This window comes from Arctopsyche grandis, chromosome 7 (genome assembly GCF_051622035.1).
Source record: "Arctopsyche grandis isolate Sample6627 chromosome 7, ASM5162203v2, whole genome shotgun sequence".
Classification (NCBI taxonomy): Eukaryota; Metazoa; Arthropoda; class Insecta; order Trichoptera; family Hydropsychidae; genus Arctopsyche; species Arctopsyche grandis.
In genome coordinates this window covers 31,095,266-31,116,539 of record NC_135361.1, presented here as the reverse complement: position 1 = coordinate 31,116,539, position 21,274 = coordinate 31,095,266, and the positions used below count along the sequence as shown (strand labels likewise).

At 32.7% G+C, this 21,274-nt stretch overlaps 2 protein-coding genes across 2 annotated transcripts; both read left to right on the top strand.

Moving 5' to 3' along the window:
* The first annotated feature begins 5,707 nt into the window (after positions 1-5,707).
* LOC143914806 (ectoderm-neural cortex protein 1-like) lies at positions 5,708-10,306 on the top strand. The gene is made up of 10 exons (XM_077435155.1): positions 5,708-5,855; positions 5,921-6,060; positions 6,699-6,877; positions 6,999-7,196; positions 7,796-7,954; positions 8,105-8,248; positions 8,315-8,475; positions 8,834-9,056; positions 9,147-9,327; positions 10,022-10,306. Exons 1-10 carry the CDS (start codon positions 5,743-5,745, stop codon positions 10,159-10,161), a joined length of 1,638 nt encoding a protein of 545 aa, XP_077291281.1. The 5' UTR covers positions 5,708-5,742; the 3' UTR covers positions 10,162-10,306.
* A 5,989-nt stretch (positions 10,307-16,295) lies between these two features.
* LOC143914197 (saccharopine dehydrogenase-like oxidoreductase) lies at positions 16,296-20,864 on the top strand. The gene is made up of 7 exons (XM_077434309.1): positions 16,296-16,440; positions 17,656-17,882; positions 17,950-18,137; positions 18,462-18,787; positions 19,956-20,352; positions 20,426-20,520; positions 20,599-20,864. Exons 2-7 carry the CDS (start codon positions 17,711-17,713, stop codon positions 20,690-20,692), a joined length of 1,272 nt encoding a protein of 423 aa, XP_077290435.1. The 5' UTR covers positions 16,296-16,440; positions 17,656-17,710; the 3' UTR covers positions 20,693-20,864.
* Positions 20,865-21,274: the final 410 nt, after the last annotated feature.

The window sequence follows — 21,274 nt, the reverse complement described above, 5'->3', positions numbered from 1 at the left end:
GCCACAATGGTCGAAAATATATATATTAATTACACTGAGCAACAACGAAAAATTGGTAATTGGATTAAAAGTCACATTGTGGTGGTCACAAAGACAATTTTTGCCATGAAAATCTCGAATACGCAATATTTGGCACTCAAGTTCTCGTTAGTATGATGGAATTTTCGGCTGCCAGATGTTCCGTTATAGAGATTTTAGTGACTTTATGACCATTGTTTTGTGACCAGTAATCCCCGAACCACAAAAATTACCCGTGCGGAAACTTATCAATCTTTCCTATGTATGTAAATTTGACCCACGTGATTCGAATATGACAATGATGTCTGTTGGCATTCCCTTGTTTAAGATATCATTTACAGCCACTCGCCATCCACTGCTGGATGAAGGCCTCTCCAACACGCTTCCACCCGTCTCTGTTTTGCGCAACACTCATCCATCTCACCCCGCACATTTTCCTAATTTCGTTCACCCATCTTCCTTGCGGTCTTCCTTTTACCCTTTTGCATTCTCTCGGGTACCATTCAAGAACTTCTTTTGTCCACGTTTAAGATATATTAACGTTTAAAAAATGGGAAATTTTTAAAGATTTTAGACTTTTGCAGTCTTTAATTCAATTATATTGCTGGGCTAAAAGTAAGGATAGCAATCAATAGTCGAATGTTTTTTTTTCATTTATTGTGATATTTATTGCTTTACAATACTTATAACCAAATATCTACCGAATTTTAAATGTTGAAAATATACTTTTTCATGCATGGATATTATTAATGAATTTATTTTGATCGCCGATAAAAATATCGTTCTGTTTTTTTTTTCATATATGTATCTTAATATACATATATGTATCTTAATCTTAACTCGTATTTTTTGTACACATTTTTTTCGCATTCGGCAAGAGAATTGCCGAATGCGTGAAAAATGCAAGCACGTTGCCCAGTTCACGGATTCGGCAAATTCTTTGGCGAATAAGATCCATAAATTGATATGTACATAGAAGTTTAATACTTCTATGTATTTGGGCAACCTGTATTGGAGGTCTACATGAAACAGCCGAGAGGGTCAGTCCTTTTAAAGGCAGGTAGCCGAGTGTTCAGACATGCATTCGAAGCACCCCGGTATTCCCCGTAAACGTCATTTCCTACAAACTGAGAACTCCCTGCAAACTATTTAGTGAAAAATGCGAAGTCCGAGTCGATAATATTTGTTTTCTATAAATTTAAATTATGTTTTCTTAAACAGTTTTTTGTGGTGAAAATAGCGCACGTCACTCTCACTTGCAAATCGCGGTCGGAAATTTACGGTTAAGATCTTCTTATCTATTGTGATAAATAGCACAAAAGGAAAACAATATTCATTAGATACTTCAGTCATCGCTAGAACTTTGTTCGATAGGTACATAAGTCTAGCTTTATTATTCTTCTTCCTGTGCTCTCTCCTCCTAATGCAACGCTACCCTTAATTGCTCCACTCTAACGCGAATTTACTGGTTACTTTCAGTGGCGGCTCGTGATAATTTTTAGTGGCGGGGCTGCACTGAAAAGATGTCTAAAAAATGTCACCATAATTATTCTATCATGTCATAACAGGACAAAATAAGCACAATTTTTGGCGTACGACCACTTACATGTGGATTTAAGTATTATTGAAAAAAAAACTAGCAAAATTCACCACCCATTAAAGGGGTGCGTCCAAACGCGATGAAGATTTCGAAAAATACGCTGGTACTCCAGTAAGATTGCTAAAAAAAATTCGTTCTTGATGGTTTCGCGACGCGGATTAAAAAAAACCCCAAAACCTTTCAAAAACTTAACCCCCTAATTCGTAACGAAAAACATTAACCTGTTGACAATGCATCGATACATCGGTTGTTTCATCTGCCATAACAGCTAGATAAGTTGCTTTTTTTTATTTCAGCACTTATTTGTTCCCTACACACGTTCAAAATACAATCTAAAAGTTCATTTTGAATAGTTTTTGATGTCCCTTTAAAAACCGAAGAAGTTTGAAAATGTTTTTTTAAAGAATCGTCGAAATTTTGTGAATATTCTAGAAGCCCCCGAAAAACTCCTGGATTTTTTTAATTATCTGTTTCATCGTGTCCCCTCATTGGCATTTCAAATTTACCGCAAAATTTAACGCAATCAATAATTTTAAATAAAACATCCCGATTTTTTTTTGACGTTTTCGTTATGCTTATCTATTTCCCGCCGACAAGCTTCCCAAAATCGTGAGATTACACACATTTTTTAAGTGTTCGACACTTCCCTCGTGTTTTTAAATTAATCGTTTAAATGTTTTAAGTCAATAACTCCTGTTTTCGTCCAAGATGCTTCGCCTGGCGACTCGCCTTCAAACAAAAGACACGGATTACAAAATAACGCGTTTTTTTCTGTACATCTCGTTAACCAATTGTATTTTTTATAAATGTCTGGATTAAATTTTCGCGAGTAACTAAAAGATCTACTAGTTGCAGGCTGTGAAATAATTAAATTGGGCGTGAGGCAGCCTAATGCTTTTATAGCGACTTTTTCGGTAAGTTCTAGTCGCGAAAAGTGCAAATTTTGTAAATATTTTACTGAATTCTTTTGTTCTTCCATTTTTAAAAGAAAAAAAATCTTAATATATTTAAATAAAAATTACGAGAAAAAGTTAAACAGATTTGAAAAAAGTTTGCTGTTATCAAAATGAAAACGACTCACCGAAGATTTGATGAGGGCTCGTACGCAACCAATTAAGAGTAACGAAAACGAATAAAGCTGTGATCGTGCGATTCAACTAATCAAATGACGTAAGATCAAGCGCGCGAAATCTTAAACAAACTGACAGATGAATGTCGTTTAACAGGCGAAGGCTGCCGACTGTCCAGCCCAAAACGGAAGAGTGAGTGAAAGAGAAAGAGCTATCTGCAGTTGCAAATAGCTCTTTCTCTTTCTCGTTCCGAAACTCCGGGCTGGGCAGCGTTCAGCTCGGCGCTGTAACACTCTACAGCCAGTACAGCAACATTTTAATTCATCTGTCACCATACAAGTTAGTGGGGTCTTCGAAACGGTCAACATTACTTACAATATCACCCTTTTGGATATGGGTGATATTGTAAGTAATATTTACTCTGTCGAAGGCCCCAATAGTTAAGTCCATCCAACTAATAAAAAAAATATCATTAATAAATAAAATATTAAATGTATTATTAAATATATATCTTAGAAATTTATAGGAGGGGCTGCAGCCCGGCAGCCCATTAGGACGAGCCGCCACTGGTTACTTTCACACCTTTCATCCAGATAGCACCCAAGATATCTGAAATGATCGACTCTTTCCACCAAGTTGTTGTCAATTTTTCGACATACTAAATATCATCGACTTTTTATTTTATCTATGTACGTAGTAACAATACATAGATGAAGTTTTGTGATCATGTGAAAATTCGAACTCGAGATTTTGACTGATCTGAACTCGGAATCGATCACTGATCACGTTTTCATGATCTAGAAAAAATGTGTCTGTGTGCGTGTGTGTGTCTGTGTATTTTGGGGATTTTTTGAACACCGTTGTCCTATCGAACTGAAACTTAGTATTGGTTACTGAAATTCTTATTGACACGACGTAAATTTTTAAGTTGACCGGAAATGGTACCTCCTCTTATGTATGTACATAGGTGTCCCCTTTTTTATGTTTTTGAATTCGATTATCTCCCTAACCGCTAACTGAATCAGACTGAATTTTTTTTACATGTAATAGAAACAATAATTTTTATAACCTTAATTTTTTTAAATATTTTTATCTGAACCGGAAGTAGTACTTTTACTCTAGAGAATCGAGGTTTTTTATGTTTTATTGAACTGAAATTTCATATCTATAAGTTTAAGCGCAATAACAAGTTATGTATAAAATTTGGTAAGTATCCCTCAACCGGAAGTGGCACTTTACTCTTGTTTGATTTTTCTTCCACAATTTTTTTCGACCCCTTTAACATGCGCGCTCTTCACGATAAAATTCAAGCATAATTCTTGTATCAATGTGATGAAAATAAAAAAAAATTACTAAATTTAAAAAACCAGAGGTGGGATTTTTTCCGTGGGAAAGTCAAAAATATTGTGACTTCGATTCTTTCCACACCCCTGAACGTATCAAGCTGAAAAATTATATTTGTATTCTTTATGTACTAACTTAGAGCTTATAAGGTTTTGGTCAGAATTCGTAAAACGGAAGTAGTATTTTTTTTTAAAACAATATTTCATTATTTAATTTTGACCTTATAAATTATTATTATTTTCTTAAAATTTATTCTCAGAATTCTCAGAAACCTTTTGGTTTATTTAACTGAAATTTCATATCTAGAAGTTTAAGCTTAATACCAAGTAATGTATAAATTTGGTAAGCATCCGTCAACCGAAAGTGGCAGTTTACTCTCGTTTTTTGCTTACTACTTAAAATTTTTATTCTGACCAAGAATAATATAATTCTGACCATGAATAACATTATTCTGACCAAAATGGTAATAATATTCTGACCAATAGGTGATTTAAATTCAGACCATTTAATTTGTTGTCTTTTATTATTACTAAATAATACTCACAATGCATTTTGTATATTTTTTAATAGTCACTGATCTACTGATCATTTTCTATTTTACAATTTTATTTTATTGTAAATCCGGAATCGATTTCATTCCGATTTTGAAATCGATTTCTTTGGGACTCTCCCATGTCCACTTACACTGTTCGACAAATGACGACTTTTTTTTGGTTCAGAGACAGATATGACTTTTCTTATAGATCTACATATGCCCAGTAAACACGAATCTGGCAATAAAAAACGTTTATTTGCTCGATATAACAAAAATTCATCCAAAGATTTATTTTATCGAGGTAAGCCAGTTATTAAGAGAATTTTTGTTATTATTCCACAAGAATAGTCGAAATATAATTTTTCTAAGTGGAATTTTATTTAATTCTCATATAAAAACAATTTAATATATTATACCTATTAATTCAATTCAGATTCGTGTAAATACGAGTAAATACTAGTTCGAGCTTTTAGCCCCCAATTTTACCGATTTAAAATTCAGCATACTTCCAATTAACCCTTTTAAACGAAAACAAAAAATAATGTGGCCAGAACACTATCCCAATAAACATTTTTCAATAGAAAATACTCAATATAAAGTAATATTAACAGTGGGAAAAAATCCCAATCGAAAATACGTACTTTTGACTTTTGATTTGAACTGGACGACTATTTAGAGAGATTTGAAAGCTGAAAAGTACTACAAATGAAAGATAAAATACCCGACTATAGATAACAATATTCATTTTGAACAGGAAATTGACATATTTTGAGACATCGACGGAACAACACCAAGATATAGAAAAATCGGGTGATTTAAAACCACATATATCTCCGAATCTCGAGTCAATCAACATTTTTTATTACCAGATTCATGTTTACTGGGCTAAGATCTATAATAAAAGTCATATCTCGTCTCTGAACCATTTTTCGCGTCGAACAGTGTTATCATTGATTACATACATTTTTGAAAATAAAAATTAAAGTGTGTGTTTGGTCTGTTATTTCCAATTTTATTTTACACATTCAGAAGAAGTTATGATGTAAAAGAAATTGGATTAGTTTTATGTTGATTTTATCAATTGCAGCTTTATTGTATTGCACTGTGTATGTTCGACGTGTAATTTTTATATTTGACTTTTAGTATAAGGCTTTTGAGAAAAGATTGCAAGTACGATGATCGAAATAAAGGCTAATCCAGACTTTACAAGAAACCGACTCGACTATTTGTACGATGCAATGATAGATCGAAAGTACACTGATGTATTTTTCTCTGTTCGCACCCGGAGGTATCTTTGTTCCATTTCAAAAATAATTCAAATTCAAAATGTCAGTTCTAATGATCATTTTGCAGCTTTTTCGCACACATGGTAGTCCTGTCGGCATGCAGTGACTACTTCACGAAAAATGAATACAAATTGAGTGCTACTTTTTCCGATTTCGAGTACCCAGTCATCGAGGCAATGCTAAAGTATTGCTACACGGGTAAAATAAGTAAGCAGTTTCATTAAAATATTATAAAAGTTTAATTCCACGGTTTGTGCTCTTTTCCATCGACACGTACCTATTTGATGGCTGCGTAAACAATCACGAGGGGTATCAGATTGTTGTTAGCTTGGATTTTTATAATCTAAAATATGCTGATCTCTTTGTGGAGGTATCGAGAAAAATCGTGCCGACATTTGGTCGCATTAAAAATAAAGTAAAAATTAAAACCAAACAAGAAAATAAAATTTGTGTGCAAAATAAATAAATAAATATTAGAGTATTCTACCACTATCCGGGCGAGATGATGATGGAGAGTTGTCAAACCAATAATCCGAACTGTAAAATAATAGTTTAAATCAAACTAAAAACAAATTGTTTGGATTAGCCGGTTGACACCTCTCCACCGGTAGCCCGGATAATGGTAGTATATTTTAATATTTATTTAGCATACAAACTTTGTATTACTTGTTTGGTTTCAAGTTTTTTAAGCTGTTAAAATGACGCCGTGTTCTGTTGTACCGGTTGGTAAATATATTTTTTCTAATATAATGACGCCCTGAAGCAACTCTTTAATGTCATTCTGGAAAAATTATAAAAAAAAATGAATTTATTCACTTAATATTATACCTTAAATGTACTTTCAGAAATCGATGAAAAGCACTTCGAAAATTTCCGCAAGCTAGCCGACAAGTTGGAAATCAAAAATATTTCCCCTCGATACAAAACAATCGACAAAAAAAATTGTCTAGAGGTTTTGACGCTGTCAGATGACCCAACGTCGAAAGAAAAGGCGATGGAGTTGACCATTTCAAACTTTAAAACTGTGAGTGTTGATCTCATAAAAACTTTTGCAATTACTCGCATATGTTGAGACACATCAAGGTCTCCGTGTGCGCATTGTATCTCAATTTGGACCAGCTTTAACCATATCACTTTTGTTTCAGTGGCACAAAACCTCAGACTTCCTCAGTTTGCCAGTCTCCGTCCTGTCCGAGATCCTGAAGTCCGAAGATACAAACACAGAATCGGAAGAAGACATCTTTGAGTCTGTGAAATTGTGGGTGAATTCGGATAAAGCGAACCGTAGAAGTGGATTGGCTGAGCTATTCAGTAGTGTAAAGCTTTCGTTGCTCTCGACGAAGGTATTTATTTACAGATTACACTGAGCAACAAAAAAAATTACCAGAGCGGAGACTAACCTATCTTTACTAAGTTTGACCCACTGAATTCGAATATGATAATAATTTTTTTGGTTAGTGATCGTTTACGAGATATGAGCGTTTAAAAAAATGCGCGATTTTTACAGTTTTTTGGCTTTTGCGGTCTTTAACTCAAAATCTAGTTTTATTGTGTTCAAAGTGAGTATTGGAATAAATAGTCAAATGTTTTTTCTATTGATTTTGATTTTTTATTGTCTTAAAATAATTAATTGTCTAGCGAATTTTAAAAGTCAAAAATATATATTTTTTTACGGATTTGTTCTCCTTGTTAAGTTGAGTTTATTTGGCCAGTTTTTTTTATTTCATCACATTCATAAGGATTGGTTTTTTAATTTAATTTAATTTAATTTTTAATTTTTAATTTTAATATATTTTTTTTATCTAAATCTACTAACTCGGTGGGTCAAACTTAGTAAATATTGGTTAGTCTCCGCTCTGGTATTTTGTTGTTGCTCAGTGTTATTAGTCGAATGAAATATCAAAATTTCTTCTGAAAATATCTATACATGTAATTTTTACAGTTTTTGGTCTCGGAAGTAGCGGATTTCGTTTCTTCGTATCCAGAGTGTAATACGATTTTTAAACAAGCGCTCCAATCAAATATGTGTTTAAACCAAAAAGAGAGTCTTCCTCGCCAACGAAAGGTGAAAATTGCACTAATCGGAGGGGAGGATACAGATGTAAGTATTATAATACAGGCATTTTTATTTTATAATCAATTTATTTTATTTGATACTACTGGCCTGGTGTACTCATTCGTACACTGAAATGAAAGTGTACGCGCATGCATATTGACGCTTAGCCTTTATATAATATGGTTGCATTTTTAGACAGGAAACACCATTGACATATATGATGGAAACAAATGGACCTTATCGAGAGATTTTAATTTTGATAGAGAGTCGTATGCATCTGCTATCATTGACGATTGGATCATGATCATCGGTGGATGGAAATCTGGAGCAGTTTCTTCCGTAATGTTTCAATGAAATTGTAAAATATTTTATGTGATTGCTTAGTATAAATCTAATTGTACTCAGGTGGACTATGTTGATTTGAAAGATGGTCAGAAACAGTCATTGAAGCCATTAAATGAAAGCCGCTACAACTTATCGGCAGTGACACTTTGTTTCGATTCGTCCACTGATGTATACGCTATAGGAGGCTATGGTCTTAAAGGTCCTCTGTCATCGGTGGAAAGGTGTTCTTGAATTAAGATTAATATCTTATTGCTATATTGTATTTCTGCAGATCGAACTATACATATCATGTAACTAATTGACGTTGCAATTTGTCTATCGACAAATCGGTCGATGGTTCGAGCGATTTATTGGTGGTAGACATTTGTCTTTTCTGTCAACTGAGGACCGAACGTTTATTTGAATGCCGGTCAAAAATTGTTGTCAACTTGATCACAACATTGCATTTGACGATATCCACTAGATTTGCCTCTCGATAAAACTCTCGATCACAAAAATTTTCGCAGATTTATTTATGCAAATCACCCCCATGAATGACCCTTTTCATTTCATATTGTAATAAAAATTGATTTCCAATAGATGGACAATGAAGACAAAGAACTGGGATGCGAACGTAGCTCCATTATTGCAGGCTGTATATTTCCATCAAGCTTCTGTCATCGGCGACAGAATTTACGTGACAGGAGGGAAAGCAATGAAAAACGGAAAATATATAACCACTAATGAAGTTCAAATGTACTCAGTAGAGTCCAATTCATGGGCTTATCGTGCTCCGATGATTCATGGCAGGCAAAGTCATTCGGTGAATATACATATGTATATTAAATTTAATAATTAATGATTACCTACTGCAGATTACTCTGAATGTAAATTTTGATATTACTGATTTCAGAGCGTAACATTCAAAGGAAGGCTTTATGTTGGTGGTGGTCACGATTTACAAACAAAGACTGTTTTAAATAGTGTCGAAGTTTTCGACCCAGTTGCGAATATGTGGCAATCTTATTGCAAACTACCAATGCCTGTACGATATCATAGCTTTTCCTATTTTCGAAACAAGCTGCTATTCATGGGTGAGTTTTTTTTTTAGAACTATAGGTGTGGCAAGTGCCACACTGTGTTTTTGTTATTTTGAAATTGATGTGAGTTTAGTTTTCAATGATGTATTACATATATAAAGTCATGTCCAAATAAAAGCACAACGCGCACGGAAAACACGGACACGCAAGGAGCACATAGACGATCACAGACACGCAAAACACTTCCCACAACCCATTAACCTCTTTCCAGCGATTCCTAGAGGAAATTTTACTAAAACCAAGTGAATTCAAATTTGTTTTTTTTTATGATTACGCATATTTGATGCAGGAAGATCTGTCAGAGGGTTTCCAGCTTCTGGAAGAAGATTCATTCGACTCTAGATTGGAACTCTCAGTTGCGAAGGTTGTTTTGTTAGTAGATGTAGAAACTTTGAATACTTAAAACTACTAGCTGAGCGTAATATGAAGATATAAAAAGAGTTCTTATCTCGCTGATGTCTACTCAAAGTGTACCACATATTTTGGATTAACCATAAGGCAAACGAATCAGTAGTTAAAATAGGCAACGTACATAGCTTATTATTAGTTTTCGATAATAAAAAATCATTGTCTTCTCTTAAATTTAAACCTTTGCTCTACATAACCTTCAAAATTAAACTGATACAAACGACAAAATCGGAATATGACTATTTTAAACCATTTTAATGTATTTTATTTTTATTTAAAGGTGGATATGATGGAGAAATTAAACTCGACAATGTTTGGGAATATGACGACAAAAACGACAGCTGGAAAGCTTTGCCAAATCCCAACAAAAAAAGAAGTGAAGCAATTGCAATCCTTATACCATATGATTCCGTCGTTTGATCTTTTGTCAAAAAATTGTGACAATTTTTTATGAAATATAAATTTATGAATTAAAATTTAATTTAGAATGTTCATTTCATACAAAATTTAATGACATTTGATTTTATAATAAACACTATTTGAATAAATATTTGGATTATATTACACATAACTTGTTTTAATTTATTATTCATGCTTCTATCAAAAACGAGCATAGTAAATAGTAAATTATTGTAATAAGGCTTTCCAGTTCAGTGAATCAAATCACTTTAAAACGTATATAATTCACTTACATATAGGCAAATAAATTACAATGGAAAATACATATATTGCTGAATCAAAAGTAGTTGAATGTATGTATGTAAATATGTACCTATAGTTGCAAAAAACGTTAAATAAAAAAGTATAGATAAATATGTAAGTAAAAGTCAAAATAAAACCCAAATTATAATGTATTGATTAAAAATTATATGAGACCCCACAATTGTGATCGATCTGAAAATTATCCGCTCCAGACAACGCCCAGTACTTTAAGTTTTCTGAAAAAAAAAATCCGTTAAATTTTGACAGTGAATCTAAGCATTCAGATATGAGTCTTTTATGGTTTATTTGTGTAGTAAATATTAATTCGAAACCGTCTTTTATTCGAATCGGTGTTTGGAGCAGGTTCCGTTTCCGGCTGACGTTCCGTTTGAAGGGAAAGGGAACAAAAAGCGAGACACGCAGGAGGAGCGAAAGGGTTAAATGCGGAAGTCGAAGGATCTTCGCGAGTTGGTTCAATGAAAAAAAAGCAGTTGCACACGTATTGTGCACCCTTATTTTAATAGAAAGGGAAAAAGTTGACAAAAAAACTTAAAGGGGTGATCATCGAAAAATAAAAACCACTACCTATGCAGGTCCTTTGAGCTTCATATATGTATGTACATACACACATCTTATTGTGTGATTTTTGTGAACTTTGATAAGAAGCTTTGTAGATCAGATGAAGTTATTTATTTATTTAAAGTTTGGACCATTGTAACATTACAGGAATTGCCACAATGGTCAAAAATATAACAGAAAAGAAAAGAAACAAAATAATAACTAAAGAAATTAGACGTAACAAAAACAAAACATATACATATATATATATATATATATATACACAAACAATTAATAATAATAATAATAATTACAAATTATAAAAAAAACAACAAAGAAGGGAATGTCTTATAAAAGAAAAAAAAGAGAATAAAAAATAAATATAAACATACGTACATATATACACAAACAAAAATACATTTATACATAATCATAAGAAACAATAGCAATTATAATAGCAGATACGTAAAAATATCAAATATAAAATATAACATAAGCAATGCCTTGCACCTACAGCCAGTTCCAATAAATAAGAACCAACTGCAAATACAAAACATCCCTGTGAGGCCAAAATGGAAGTGAGTAGATCAAAATTCCACTCATAAATCACAATCAATCATGAAAACAATGATGAGCGCAGACTACCAGATAAATGGGTTAGAGTAAAATCCGACAATTTACGCTCACTAAGGTGGAAAATATCACATTCAGTCTCGGCAGCAACGATTTCATTAAGAAGTCGAATAGCTCTTGAAATAAGAGCCATTCAAAAAGAACTGTGCGGGCAGGAGGTACAGCCATCAAATGATGATGTCTACCACGCACATAGTTATTAGGGACATAAAGTCCCAACTGCTCCAGCAACAACGGGCATGACGTATTACCACGCAGTAGTTGGAGAACGAAACGAATTAATGTGAAATTTCTCCGAAGTTCAAGGGAATTATATCCAAGCATGCCCAAAAGGAAAGGAGTAGGATAGAGATATGGGTAGTACCCAAACTCTTTCTTATAGACAAAACGAAGAAATGCTTTTTGCACTTTTTCGATCATAAGAGAGTAATTTGCTTCATGTGGATTTCACACATATATCTGGAGGCAAAATTTCGACCTTTGCTGATTTCCATAGCGTGTCCTTTTGTAGAAACTGATCTCTGGAGCATTAACTGTGGTCCTAGAACGGTACCGTGCGTTTTACATCCGGTGGCCTACATCCACTTCCTGTAAGGGTCGGATGTGACGACCTTCAAACAGCAACACCTCATTAGGTACCTGAATTTAAAAACTTCCAAATATTGTATTCAGATTGACGATAACAATATTGAATTATCATGACAATTTATGTAAAGATTGTACATACTTTCTTCTGTACTCTACAAAATGATAATGTTTTTAGTTAAATGTGTGCCTGTGTACATGGATTGACTTCCAGATTAAGTGGTATGGATTGGATTCAATAAATAGCATATCTTGAATATGAGAAGAAACATAAATGCAATAGACGTATAGATTCTATGACAAAACCGCACAGAAAAATGCAAATTCAAAATAAGAACGCAATAACGATTGTGCACAAAAAATTCTAGTACGAAAGCTCACACCATTTCTTGTGCATTTCATCAAATAAATTAATAACAGAATAACAGAAAAATATATAATAATATTTTCGGTTATATTCAGGACTGTGTGAGTTCAGATTTGAAATCATTAAAAATCGAGCGACTTTGATTCCGATTTCGCGTTTAATAATAATAATACAATTTTATTCCCGACTACATCAAGGGTAGTGCAATACCAATCCTCTTCATATATTTACATACATATAAGTGAAGATAATACAAAAATCAATTTAGAATAATGATAATTAAACCGCATTTATTAAAAGAAAATTCGACCCCCAGATTATGACTGATTTGAGCTCAGAATCAATCACTGATTACGTTTTCGTGGTGTGTTTGTGTCTGTGTAGTTTATTTGAAGAACGTTAATTCAATTAAACTAAAATTAAGTTTCAGTTACTGTAATTTTTATAAATGACCACTAACACGAAAACCATGTGAAATGCAAAGGAGGTATGTAAAAATTGCTATCACTTTTAATTCGATACGTGCAGAATCTTGGAAAAGTATAATATACGTATTACAGGCAACTAGTATTTTTATGTATTGTCAAATGCAAAACATTGTATTTTATGTTTTGCGAGATATTTCTCAAAATTAAGAAAAGTGGACTTGTGCCCCTTTTAATTACAAAGGCACATATAACAGACATGATAGATGTTACAGAATCGATTTTTTTATATTTCGTCTCAGTCGGAAATATAAAAAAGTATTACTTTTACTTTTGATTTTGGTGGTTTTTTAAGTTTATCTCTAAATTATTTAACTGAAATTTCATATTAATAAGATTCTGTTAATGTTGGGTACATTTGGAGAACATCCATTAATCAAAAGTAAAGTTACTCTTGATCCCATTTCCTTCATTATTTTTTTGGCCTTTTACATGTGTGTGTTCTTCTGGAGAAAATTACAGTATACTTCTTATATCAATTGAATGGGAACGAAAAAGTATTAACAAATTCGATAAACCATAAGTGGGACTTAAAGTCAAAAATGTTGTTACCACACGACTTTTCCACACCACTGAACGTATCGAGCTGAAAATTTATATTTGTATTTTTTATGAACTATCTCACAGTTGATGAAATTTTGGTTAAAATCTGTAAACTAAAAGAGTGAATATTTTATTATTTTATTTTGACCTTTTATGTTATTTCTATCTTCTTGAAGCTGTGTTTATAATTCCTATGGTGATATTTAGTAATAAAAACATTATGATTTTTAAGAGGGGGGGGGGGGGCACTTTATTCTTGCCTCGGGCCCCAAAATTGCTAGGCGCCGATCTTGATAAAATTGTTAATAAAAAAAACCGCATACACGCATGTGACCTTGACCAGATCCACTGGTTTCCGTGCATCGTCACCTAGGGCTGTCAAAAACAATGCATGTATACAAATATATACAAAAACAATGCATGTATACAACAATTTACAATCCCGATAAACTTTTGAGCACTAATGTAGAGAAACTCACACATTTTGGTTTTTCAATAAAACAAAACTTATTTTTACGGCTGTCGTATTATTTTTATTTAACATCACTATAAATATTGTAATAATAAAATATCAAGATAGAAATAATTCAAAAAGTCAAAATAAAATAATAAAATATTGTTTTACATAAAAAATTAAATAAAATCGTTTTACATAAAAAACAAAGTTTTACATTAAAACATCTTCGAATCTTTATATTTATATGTACATATATAAAATTGAATGTCTGTGTCTCTCATATAGGCTCCTAAACCTAAGTTTGCATGTCCGGGAAGATTATTGTAAAAAAAACGCCCAAAAACGGGAACAGAAACGGGAAAACGGTCATTGCAATGCAATAATTTCAAATGTATTCACTGCCTGTATTTTTCCGACAAATGGGAACGGGAACGGGTATGGGAACGGGAACGGGAACGGGAACGGAAATACGTTATTGTACATAGTATTGCAACGCATGCCGGGTTCAGATAGTGTTTTACATAAAACCTTATCAATTTTCTAAATAAAGAATACAATTCTAAATTTTTGGCTCGATACGTTCAGTAGTGTGGAATAAATCATGTGGTAACAACATTTTCGACTTTTCTAATGGATAACAATCCCACATTCAGGTTTATTATATGTATTATTTTTTTGTAATTTAAACGATATTAATACAAGAATTATACGGTAATTTTCTCATGAAGAGCATATATATATAATGGGTCGAAAAAATAGAAGAAAAAGCGAACAGGAGTAAACGTCACTTTCTTCACTTAATTTATTATGTTAATTGATAGTAAACTGAAACTTATAGATATGAAATTTCAATGCAATATATTGAAAGGTTTCGGAGAAAAAAAAGAAAAACTTCACTTCAAAAACTCAAAATACTACTTCTGGTTGAGTTAAAAACATGAATGTATGAAATTTATCACTAAATCACAAATGTCTTTCATTTGACAAAGTCTCCCTTAGCTTCCTAAAGCTTCCCTTATTCAGATAAAAATAAAGTTTCATATGTGGAACAATAGTTGACAGCTGTTTGTATTAGTGAGGAAAATAAGCGAATAGACAGGAATCGCTTATCCTAGAGCAGTTCTACTCAAACTATGGTCCGCGGCCCATTACTGATCCGCGGAGAAAGACGTAATTAAAAAAATAAAACAATAGCTTATATCAGAACTATTTCAAAATACAGACTGGATAGCCAAGCTAGCTTATTTGACAGATATTTCTTGCATTTTGATTGACCTTAACTTATCCATGCAAGGAAGAATATCATCCTGTTTCACAATGGCAGACAATACAGATGGGTTGAAACGAAAACTAAAAACATGGAAGATTCGTGTTTCAAAAGATTGCTATGACACGTTTCACAATTCAGCTTATATTATTTACGAAGGAGGAGAGGAGCTTAATATGACATCTTTGCGCGATATAATCAGTTGTCATTTGACAAATTTATCAGAGCGATTCGATTTTTATTTTCCACCAGATGACGATCCACAAAAGGGAAAAGGATGGATACGAAATCCATTGTTGCCATGTAATGAGAATTAAAAAAAAGTTTTGAGACCACAACTTCACTTGCAGGCTTTTGGATCAAATTAAAAGTAGAATTCCCATATATTCATGAACTAGCAGTGGAAACTCTTTTACAATTTGCATCAAATTACCTTTGCGAGACTGGTTTATCAATCATGAGTATAATTAAAACAAAACATCGTAATAGTGTGGATATTTATGATTACGTGTGGCATTGTCTTCGATTAAACCACGACTGGATAAGTTATCTAATAACAAACAAGCTCATATGTATGTCTAGTTTTTTTTGTATTTTCATTTTTTATCTTTGTCTAAGTATATAAATATTGTATTTCTTTGAATTCAATAAGATAAATTTTACTACTTAGATTTTATTTTATTTTTATTTGTTTACAAGTTTTCAACCATATACATACATATATAACCTTTTTATTTTAAAATATGATGCTGGTCCGTAAGAATTACTGAAAAATATATACTGGTCCGCCAGCTGAAAAAGTTTGAGTAGCACTGTCCTAGAGGCTTTCAACCAATTGGAATCGTGACTACAAAAAATTCTGAAACGAAATATGTATAACTTCTGACAGAATATGATCAATATAAAAATTAGACAACCCTATTTATGAAATACGTAAAAATGTACATTGTACTTGTTAATACTTGTTGATCACCTTGTACGATCGACATGCTTCGTGGTTTGAGAGTCCAACACCGGACACTGCATCGTCATTAACATCATCGCAGTCTACCCAATCGGCTGCCCTGACTTTTACAAGTGCCTCTGCATCTGCATCTTCACTGTAATATATATAAAAATTTTAAACATTATTATTATATCAGAGTTGCTTTTTATAAGGTTTTTATTAGTTTAACTATTTTAATATATACTACATAATTTCCATAAATCTTAGGTCGAAAACACACAGAGCGGGACGTTGCACGTGTGTTTTTTCTAGGTACTTTTAAACATACGACAAAAACGCATCATTCTTACCCCATATTCATCGTACACAGTCCCAGAAATCACCCCCTGGAGTGTTTTCGGTGATATTTTATCCTTGCTTTACAGTGATCGATAACAGTGGATCCCATTTTTGAAGAAATTATGGATATGCATACACGTGCGACCTCTCAAATATGTATGTATATTCATTCTACACGTGCACAATGGGAAACCAAAGACGTCCCATACCATTCTGTGTGATTTCGCTCTTATGACCGTATTGAAATTTTGCCAACTTGCGAAGTTTGGCTCTCGATATAAATTATTATTATTTATTATTATTATTTTTCAATAATATTATTATCTATATATTTTTTATATGGGGGTTGGGGATTGCACTATTCTCCCTATCGCCAGGAATAAAAAGTTATTATTTTTATTATTATATCTTCTAGTATACACATATTGTATTTGGTTCATTTAAAATATGTATACTGTAGCCAGCAGTTTGGCTCAATGGTGGCGTATATACATATTTAGCACCACTGCAATCGATGGTTCGACTCGTCAAACTACTGGTTAGATTTGGGGGTTTTGTGACTCCAAATCGATCGTTTCTCTATCAGAGTTTGTCAATTTTATCTGATCATTGTTAAAACGGTTCCTGAAAATTGGTAATAGATCATTTCCTGTTGTCACAAAAATCTGTGTGTATAATTCCTAGAAATTATGCACAGAAATCTGAAATCTATAGATGTCTCTATAATTTCGTGTTTATTATGTGTATAAAAATTGTAATAATAATTGTGCACAAAATCTAAAAATAATCCATAGATGTCTCTATGATTATTATTTATGTACTTGATTAATTATTGTATTCGATGTTTATTGAACGTACTGTATACGTTGTCTGACCGTTCTCGTATACTCGTCGCATTGGAGCGATCTGTAATGACGAGTGTAATAAAATAAAATAAATATAAAAGTATTGCTCTAAGATTGTCATTTAGGCCGGGACTATAATTTTTATATTTCATATATATTTTTTTAACATATATTTTTAATATTTTAGTATTCGAGCAAATTAATTTGCAGTTGAAGCCGTTGAAAAGTAATAATCCTCAGAGATGACAGACCGGTTTGGAATTGTTATATTCGGTGCAAGTGGCTTCACAGGAAAGCACGCTGTAGAAGAAGTACACAGATTAGCGAAAAACGATAGGACGTTAAGTTGGGCTATCGCTGGACGTTCTCAATCAAAATTGGAAAAAATCATCAAAGACTTACAGGATAAAACTGGTAAGTTTAAAATCATTGCGCAATTATGTCAAAAGTGCGTAGAATCTTTCCAATTGTATCGTTTCAGGTGACGACCTAACAAAAATAAAAATTTTGATCGCCGACGTAAGTGACGCAGATTCTCTAAAAGACATGACAAAACAAGCAACTGTGGTCGTCAACTGCTGCGGCCCATATCACATTTATGGCGAGGCTTTAATCCAAGCCTGTATTGAAACAAGCACCAATCATGTAGACGTCAGCGGAGAACCTGCTGTAAGTGGTTCCACGACAAAAGCTCCACAGACTCTTAGTCCGACGGCTAAACGCTCACAACAAATGATCCAGCCGACAAAAGATCCAGTAGACTAAGCCTCTATCTGACCATTGATCTATGTCATTAGGCCGTTATCTCGTTGAAGCTAAAAGCGTGTGGATCCATGGTCTTCTAGTGCTTTGTTCAGCAAAATTTGTTGTCATGGACGTAAAGTCGTTTGAAAAAATATCCGTGGATCTTTTGTCGTGACACAGCGGTAATTACAACACATTTTTGGTATTCAAAATAATGTACGTACTAATTTTAAATGTAAATAATTTTAGTATATGGAAAAAATACAATTGCACTATAATGAAGCCGCAGAAAAAGCCGGGATTTATATAGTCAGTGCTTGCGGATTTGACAGTATTCCTGCCGATATGGGAGTCATATTTTTGCAACAAAAGTTTAAAGGCCAGTTGAACTCTGCTGAAACTTATTTGGAGAATTCCGTTGATTCTGAATACTATAAATTTGGAGATGTTTCTTTAAATTTCGGTACATGGGAATCTTTGGTGTATGGAATAGCCGAAGAGAAGAACATGGGATCATTACGCCGGCAATTATATCCGCAAAAATTACCGCAAATGCTTCCGAAATTAAAATCCAGGTACTAAATCTGACTAATTAGTAATAACACGATACAGCGGTGGCGAATCTTTTGATAAATTTCTAACTATTTTTTTGTAATTTTCAACAAAAAAAATGTCCACGACAAAAAATCCAGCCGACCGTTGACCCAAATATAATTAAATCCTTTAATTATTTAAAAAAATATGCATACAACGTTACTTATACATATGTGAAAAATAAAATAAATAAAATGAGTTTCAAATTGTATGTGAAAAATAAATCTGCACTCTCATGATAAATTTGATTTTATTATCTTACTTACATACATAATCTGCGAAAGCACAATATTAAAATTAACGTCACCCACGATTCATTGATTTCTTTATCGCTCTTTCGTAAAAAAATCAATTATTGTGTAATTGTTATATCATTGGATCTAATGGCGTGTGAACCAATGGTCAGGTGGAGCTTTTTTCAATTAGATCTTTTGTACGTTGGATCATTTGTCGTTGGCTAAAAGTATGTGAAACTTTTGTCATGAAACCAGAAAAAGAAGCATTGAAAATGTTTGAACAAAGTTTTAAAGCTTTGTAAAAATGAACTTACAATATAAAAAAGACTTTTTAAAAATAATTTTGAATTAAAATTTAAATAATAGGTACCTAATTAGGGTGACTATATATCCCATTATGGCTGGGACTGTCCCATTTTTATTACAAGCCTCCTTTAGGTTTCTCTTACGATTACAATTCTTTTACAATTTACCTTTTATCCGATCGTTTTCATACTTGAGCCATATTGCTCATTTTGGTCATCAATATAAGTAAACGGATCCTCCGCCATTACGATAGAGATAAAATATCGTTTAAGACGTGTTTGAAGTTGGCAAATTTGAAATCTGGGTGACGTCTATGTAGTCTTTAGTTTTATACATAGATGGCGGTGACTATTCTCACTTTTCACCATGTCAGATTTCAATTCTTTAAACGTCTATAACTTTTTCTTTTTTCATTCTATATTTTATAAAATTTTTACGTTCTTTTCCAACGTTCGTTCCTTTGTTTCCGATTTTCTTTAAATTTTTTTTTCCCGAAAAGAAAATTCAGCCACTTGAAAATTAGGCAAGGGCTCGCTACCCTGATATACATTCATTATATTGTATACATTATAGTATTATCTATTATATTGTGTATTTAAATTTCCAGGTATATTATTCATAAAAGCAACATCGTAAACAAATGGTGTTTGCCTTTCCCGGGACCTGATGGTTCAGTGGTTTATCGATCTCAGAGATATTTGTACGAAACAGAAGAGAAACGTCCAGTTCAAATGTCTGCTTACATTGCTTTTCCATCGTTGTTCACCTTGTTGGTGGTTTTGTTCGTATTCGCTAATATTGCAGTGATGGCTCAATTCGGATTTGGCAGAAAACTGTTGCTGAAGCACCCTAGATTGTTCTCTTTGGGTTTTGTTTCGCACGAGGGTCCTACAGAAGAGTGCATGAATAATACCAAGTTCACTTTGTCACTTTATGGACAAGGATGGGATGAAAAAGAAGTAGATGTGAACGGAAAACCAACTACGAAATCAATGACAGTTAGAGTATGTTATTTCATTATTAAAATATGTTTACACTTTTTGCTACGTTGAATGATTGGATGTTTAATTTGTACAGGTTTCCGGTACCAATCCTGCGTATGGATCTACGGTGACGGCTTTAATATATTCTGGAATCACGATTTTGAAAGAAGCTGACAAAATGCCTGGAAAGTATGTACATAATAATACATATTTATAATTCTGATTTAAATTTTTCCATAAATTAATTAATAAACTTAATATTTTCAGAGGTGGAGTTATAGCACCGGGAGCCGCCTTCGCCAAGACCTCTCTGATTGAAAATCTAAATAAAAATAATTTGACATTTGAAGTTGTTGATTAAACAATGTGTTTTTTATATTGAATATATATATGTATGTATGTGCATTTTGCAAAACTTACTAATTGTTAGTATTTTTTTATTTAATTATAATTATGTATGCCATAGTGACGTTTCAGCTTTACTTCAAGGCGTCAATGTTGCTAACCATGTACCCATGAATAAAATTCAATTGAAAAAAAGAAACAAAACCTTTTTATTTTGTTTATACCGGGAAGGCCTAACACGTTAACCCAATGCGCCTTCCTAGCCAATAACAATTACATAAACATAAACTATGTATGTATATATATATATATATATATATATATGTATATAAACAAATATAGGTATATACACGTACACACAAATACACATACATACACAGGAACATACATACACAAATATATAAAATACACATACGTATACCTATACACATACATACATAAACACATACATATATATACATACACATACATATATGTAAAAATACTCACACGGACACTCACTAATGTGTATGTAAAAATACTTTCTAATCGATAATTAATTTTTTATTTCGGTTTTATCAGTTCTAAAAAACACGTTATAAAAACGTTATTACATAGT

Bases quoted from the DNA above. Each gene is read 5' to 3' on its own strand.
- LOC143914806 (XM_077435155.1), top strand. From the start codon at position 5,743: ATGATCGAAATAAAGGCTAATCCAGACTTTACAAGAAACCGACTCGAC. The intron at 5,856-5,920 runs GTATCTTTGTTC...ATCATTTTGCAG, and splicing joins TTCTCTGTTCGCACCCGGAG to CTTTTTCGCACACATGGTAG. The intron at 9,328-10,021 runs GTGAGTTTTTTT...TTTTATTTAAAG, and splicing joins AAACAAGCTGCTATTCATGG to GTGGATATGATGGAGAAATT.
- LOC143914197 (XM_077434309.1), top strand. From the start codon at position 17,711: ATGACAGACCGGTTTGGAATTGTTATATTCGGTGCAAGTGGCTTCACA. The intron at 17,883-17,949 runs GTAAGTTTAAAA...GTATCGTTTCAG, and splicing joins AGACTTACAGGATAAAACTG to GTGACGACCTAACAAAAATA. The intron at 20,521-20,598 runs GTATGTACATAA...TAATATTTTCAG, and splicing joins GCTGACAAAATGCCTGGAAA to AGGTGGAGTTATAGCACCGG.